The following is a 6,292-nucleotide window of genomic DNA, read 5'->3' as shown; positions in this document are numbered from 1 at the left end:
CTAAATTAAAGTCATTTATTTACTTTTTGTCTTTCAGTACAGACGTGTAGTTAAGCATAAATAGCATAAAGAATGCAGGTGATGTCCAGATGGGACACTGCACTGAACTGAAGTCTTTGGAAACCTCTACACCTTCAGTCCTACTCTCCACACACGGATCCACGACTGCAGAAAGAAAGAGTTCGGAGTAAAACTTTGTCACTTTTGTTGTTAGAGGTACCCAACAAATTTGCGGTTCAGTGTTTGTTCTCACCCATGGGGTTGACAATGTAGGTTGGCCACACATGGACAGTGATCTCTGGGGCCCTCCTGGTCCCATTCCAGCATGTCCATAAGAAGGTTGGGGTGGTTCAGGCAGGACTCTCCCTTCAAAGGTTTGGGACTGCATACTGGAAACAAAAACTCTGATGGGGAAGGAGAAGGAAGTCAGTCTGGCATTATTTTAATTGCCCACCTTTATCACAGAGCATCTTTAATGTTCACATTAGTTCTTTTCATTATGCACAAGATAAAGATAGCTGATAATTATTCATAGAGTCAATAGCAGAAAACCTGCCATTCAGTAGACTATTGACTGAATAATGCACACCTGACTTGAATTTTGTGCGTTTATCCACATTTGTTTGATATACTTTTGAATGTGTGCCGATTAAAATACCACTGTATAGGAAACCTGTTTTTTTTAAACCTCAACATTACAAATTGTATTGCTATAATGCAGTAAATAGGGACCTATCTAATTAAATTTTTTTATGAAGATTTAAACAGATTTTTGCATTCAAAGTGTACACTCTATGGTATCTGATGCAAATTTAGACTTATATTCCACATCACCTCGTTGAAATGCACAGCAGAGATCTGGCCTGCAGTCGCTCTGACCCTGACAGATAGTCCCCGCTGTCCCCTGGGTGGCATTCACTGTACACTGACCCCAAACACACATCTGATCTGAGCAGCACTCCTCATCCTTTGAGCATGGCTGTAAGGAAAGCACACTTTTCAGTAACAGTTTCACTACTTTACAAAAATAAAAGGCAGACATTATGACAACTTTTATTAGATCATTTACACGATTCTCTCCCACATCACTTCAGAAATTTGATGAGCTGCATCAAAATATGGTGGAGGAAATATAATGCTGGAGGTGGAAGGGTGACGCTTTTCAAAAGGAACTTGGAATAGGAAGGTTGAGAAAGATAAATACACGAATAGTTCAGAAGAAAACCTGGCTACAAAAGACTGATGGATATTCATCTTCCAGCTGGACAGCACCAGCTTACCGCTAGACAAAGTGCCAGCGCTTGACTGGAGTGATTTAGGGAAAAGCATATCAATGTGTTAGAATGGTCCAGTCAGAGTCTAGTCCTATGTTCAGATGGGAATCTGTACTTGATAATTGCCTTTCACAGACTTTCCATTCAGTCCTTCAGGGTTTTTTGTTGTTGTAAAGAACAAAAAAACAAACACAAAAAAGGGTACAAGACATTGTTCTTGTACTTGTATCAACACTGTAAAATGTCAGCTGTTAACAGTGTTTTAGCACCTGTTATGACTGATTGCACATGGTGTTGAAGCAAATGTAGAACAAAATGATGACTGAGCTCTCACCATATCTGTTGCTATGCAGGGAAGGCACCTTGAGTTCTCAATCTCATACAAACAGTATTTTAGGTCCCCACAGTCCTCATCCACCATGCACTCCTGAAGGTTCAAATGACAGAAAGTCAACAGATTTCAGCAAGATTAAAGACCCCGTGGATCGATTGTTCATTCATGTTACCTCATTTGATTTTAACATTTGACACCTCGTATATTTTCATGTTATTTATTTGTCAATGTCCAGACAATGTTTACACGTCAATGAGACAGCTAAACTGCTGTCCCATGCATGATACAAGACAAGCAATGCAATTAAAACATGTCATTTCAGACTGCATAAAAGAAAAAAAATATATATAAAAGTTCCAAATAGAGAATTTGTAAGGTGCACTTTGTTTTCCTTTTAAATAAAAAATTGCATAACGTTAATTTTAGTGTGTCTTCAGTTCAGTTCTGAGGAGATTTCATGCCTTTATAAAAGGAAGGCAGATTGTGCAAAAGACTGGTTTTGGGATACTACACCATCAGCTTAAACCAGAGCTTGCTATTCTAGTCATTTGTTCATATTCATATTTAAGCTGATAAGTATGAATATATCATACTGATAACTTTATCAGAATCAAGTCATCAGTACCAAAATTCCTGTGTACATAAAAATAAAATGCACAGATGATACACAAAAGCAGTTTCACTAATGAAATTCCTAATAATTCTATTGTCAGTAATTTATACAGTTATTGTACATAAATCTACTACCCAACCCCACAGTAGTAAAGAACTTTCATGGACGGTTTTAAATATTATCCAAGTTTAATTTGCTTGGATTTAGAAAATTTCAATTGTAGTTCCACAAAATATAGTGACATGCACAGTTCACAGCCGTTGCGCAAAGTTATAAATCAACTCCATTTGCATCCAACATACTAGACTGTTAATTTTTTTAAAATCTTATCTGGACAGAATACGCAACATAAAAATGTGTCTTTTTGAATTCACCCATATTTGTAAGACATTTATTTGCTATATCACAAGTTGCATTTTTGTCCAGATTCATTGCCCATTTTCATTTGAGTTACTGCAAAAGAAATAATCATTAAAATAAAAAAATATAATAATAATAATAAAAAAAACTTTAAAAAGTTTGTACATGTTGTACTTAGCTTAGCTCTACTGGGAATTTTAGGGGAAACATGTGCTTTAATCAGATGAGGTCACTCAAGGTTAGTTTGTTATGTTTACAATAGTCTGAGTGTCTGGTGACCTGCACTTGCAGTCTTGACTTAAGAGATTTGGCAACTGACTGCTGCACCACTGCTGGTGGGTGGCTGCATTAAGGAGGGGGGTTTGTTTCTCTTTCATATAACCAAGCAGCCTTGTAATTAGATCATGATGTCTGAACTGTCCAAGATAAAAAAAAAAACCCAAAAACCGCACCTGTACCCAAAACAAAGGACCTTTTCTATACAAACATATGGCCAAATCATCACAGATGTTAACCAGGCATAAAATCTACTTTCCTCTATTCTCATAACAGTTTTTAGGTAGAATATATGTGTGTTCCAGAGTATTAAAAGGAACAGGGGCCAGCAAAGAGATCAGTTTTAAGGCTCCATCAGCTTTACAAGGAGCACCATGAACTGTGACTGGCACCATTTCTGCACATTTAAGACTGTTTTGGCAGGTAATTTTATGTCTGTCTTTCATAAACTAACAGACTTTTACAACCAGATTAAACTCTCAAACAGCCAGATGTTCCCCACCGTTGACAAAACACATTCACTAACATTCTTGTTGATTTACAAGTTTCTACTTTACAATAACTGCACAGTGATGCAGAACATTTTAACCAACTTTAGGAAAACTGAGCTTACTTCGTTGTGCTTCTGCTGACTCCCCCCCTTTTCTAAGCTTTCCTGGCATTAAGCAGCAGGGACTATTAAAATAACCACCATCTGTATGGCTGCCAGGAAAGCCGGAGAGCAAAACCACCTTTGTAATGCAGCAAACTGCAGCAATGATCTCAGTTTCCAATAAGCAAGCCGTCTGCTGGTGAAAAACATTTAAAAAATATACAGTGAGTTTATTTCCTGGATGACCTCATTTTACACAGCATGGAAAAAAAAACAGATTATACTGCTACAATGACGGTGAGCAATCTTTCAGGAAAAAAAAAAGAAAGAAAAAGTGTTAGGATTTTAGAAACTGTTTTAGATGTTAGCCATACCAATAGTTTCTTTAAAACTTTTATCCATCAGTTGTTTGTTTTTTTGTACAAACAACTGATGTGTTAATAAATTTATATTATCTGAATTTCTACCTCCAAGTTTCCACCCATTACTGACTGCAGTCCTCTTAACTGGCCATCTGCTGTTCTTTTACACATTTTATTTTTTAGCATTACTGACCATTAGTCTCATCTGTGAGAGGTTTATTGTAATCAGTCTTCTTCAATAAATACTCACAAAACAAACTCTAAAAGCAAAAAACTCACATGCGCCACACCGTTCCACTGGCCAGAGACTTCCACATGCACATGTGAAGTATAAGTCTCTCCTGTTCTGTTGTCAGTTTCCTGCAAATAAAGAGCAATATATGAGAGACAGCTTTGCAGAGGTTGAACAACAAAACAGCGTTGACAAGCATATTGCTTCTGATTTGGTACTTTACAGACTCGAGCTTTCAAATGAGTTTGTCTGAAAAGAACCCACCTTGTCAGTTCGATCCAGGATCCGAGTTTCCCCATTGTTGCCCCTTACAGTCTTCCTGGTTTCATTGTGGTAGTCGGGAGGCAGATCCAAAGGGGATGAGGAGAATTTTGCACTTTCATTAGTAATCTGTTGGAGACAGTGCAATGATATTATGCCATTGTCCAAACCAGACAATGAATGGACCAATGAAATTTAAGACAAAACAAGAAATCCAAAGGAAGGCCCTAAAAGAATTTCTATAAGACTTTATAGAACAAAACTAAGTGGGTCTGAACCTCAGACGATTCTTCATCCAAGTAAATTTGTCAGTGTCTATTTTGAGCCCAAAACAGACTTCCACAGGCTGCGTCAGACAGACTTTCCCCAAACATCCAGCCATGGAAAAATCTGTGTAATCTGCCAAAAGCAGACCTGGCAGAAACTTCACAAACTAAATACCACCCACTTAGATTTTTACCCTTTTGACTCTAAACGTTCTATATTCTAAATTAATAATAATAATAATAAAAGACTAGCATGGATCTCAATGATAACATTTTTCTCTGATATGAATAGATAAAATGTGACGCAGACCTTGTGCACCGCCTCGTCCAGCATATGCTGAGTGTCCTCCATCAGCTCCTCCACCTCCCTGAACATCTCGTTTAGACTAACCGGACCTCGCTCCATGGCGCCGGCCGTCCACAGTAAACACAGAGCCCAGAACCCCAACAGCAGCATGGTACCGGACATCTCTGCTTCCTTCAACTACACAGACTCAGCTCAGCGTCTGAGCAGCAGACGACGCACAGCTGGCTCCGTTTTATTTGGAAAGTATGAGGAGGAAGAGAAAAAGGAGGAGGGGGCAAAAAAGTGGTGGGCAGGTGGGAGGGTTTAATGGGGTGGGAGAGCTTCAGATTGCACTTGGAAAGGGGAAATGCCAAAATCAAGCTACTAGTTACTTTGTGGGATTTAAAAAGACAACACATAGTCTATAGTAGATAAACTGAAGTTAATAAAACTGTTTTTGATAATTACCTTATGGGGTTTTTATGTGATGTAGGTCTTTCCTCATTCAGTTCAATTCTGAGTTCATTTTTGCTAGCAACAAGATGCCGTGATACTTTATGTCTTTGTGTTTGGTTTGTTTATTCTTGTTCTTTCATTTGCATTTAGTTTTCCTAGATGAGTGTTAGTCTTCATTCTTGGTTTGTAATTCTTTTGAGTATCTTAGCTCCCTTTGTGCTAAATATCTCCCTTCATTAGTGCCTCTCCACATGTTCTTTTTTTTGTACCAAGTTTCTTAGCTCCATCCTTTGCTCTGTTCTATGTAATTCCGTGTAGTCCACTGGTTGGTGTCCTGAAACATTTTCATGTGTACTTTGTCCAACACACCCAAATCAAATGGGTGCATTGTCTCCTCAGTATGCAGTAAAATTCTCCAGAGCCCTGCTAACCTTATTAATTGATTCTGGGGTGTTGAAGCAAGGACACCAGCCTTCAAGGACTGAAGTTGATGACCAGCTGATTTAGTCTATTAGCAGTTAGCTTTTGATTAATTGGACTCGCTTTGTTTCCTTTCTCTTTATCCTATCTCCACCTTCTCTCAATTTCCTCTTTAGGTTCTCCACCAGCTGGTCTGCATTCTGTTTATTGTCCTCATCTGGCAGCACAACAGCATCTCTACACTGTTTATGCTCCTTGGTTTCTGTCTGCCACTGTTGGAGTCTACTGTTGCTCTAAACCTGTGTCCTGTGCTTCTTTTTCTTATTTCTCCCAATTTCCATAAGACCTGCACCTTGTGTCTGCTGTTGCATTGCTGCAATTTGAGCCCTCCTTGACACATATCAAACATGATACTCATCATATTCTTCATTTTAAAAGATGAGGAATAGGATTAAAATAGAATTATGTAATCCGGATTACTTCAATGAACTTCAAGGACATCATGGTAGGTAGCATTTAAATCTGAGACCCAATCAGGAAATGTCTTTCAAGAGGTTGTA

The 6,292-nt window shown here is 38.3% G+C and overlaps 1 protein-coding gene across 1 annotated transcript; it reads right to left on the bottom strand.

The window, feature by feature from the left end:
• LOC102238278 (dickkopf-related protein 3-like) lies at nucleotides 1–5,135 on the bottom strand. The gene is made up of 7 exons (XM_005796239.3): nucleotides 4,881–5,135; nucleotides 4,308–4,433; nucleotides 4,091–4,171; nucleotides 1,609–1,701; nucleotides 835–979; nucleotides 254–404; nucleotides 1–165 (listed from the first exon to the last, which is right to left on the bottom strand). The coding sequence occupies exons 1-7, from the start codon at nucleotides 5,037–5,039 to the stop codon at nucleotides 141–143; spliced, it is 780 nt and encodes a 259-aa protein (XP_005796296.1). The 5' UTR covers nucleotides 5,040–5,135; the 3' UTR covers nucleotides 1–140.
• Between the last annotated feature and the right edge of the window lie 1,157 nt (nucleotides 5,136–6,292).

This window comes from Xiphophorus maculatus, chromosome 2 (assembly GCF_002775205.1).
Source record: "Xiphophorus maculatus strain JP 163 A chromosome 2, X_maculatus-5.0-male, whole genome shotgun sequence".
NCBI classification, from domain to species: domain Eukaryota; kingdom Metazoa; phylum Chordata; class Actinopteri; order Cyprinodontiformes; family Poeciliidae; genus Xiphophorus; species Xiphophorus maculatus.
This window is presented reverse-complemented; position numbering and strand designations above follow the sequence as displayed.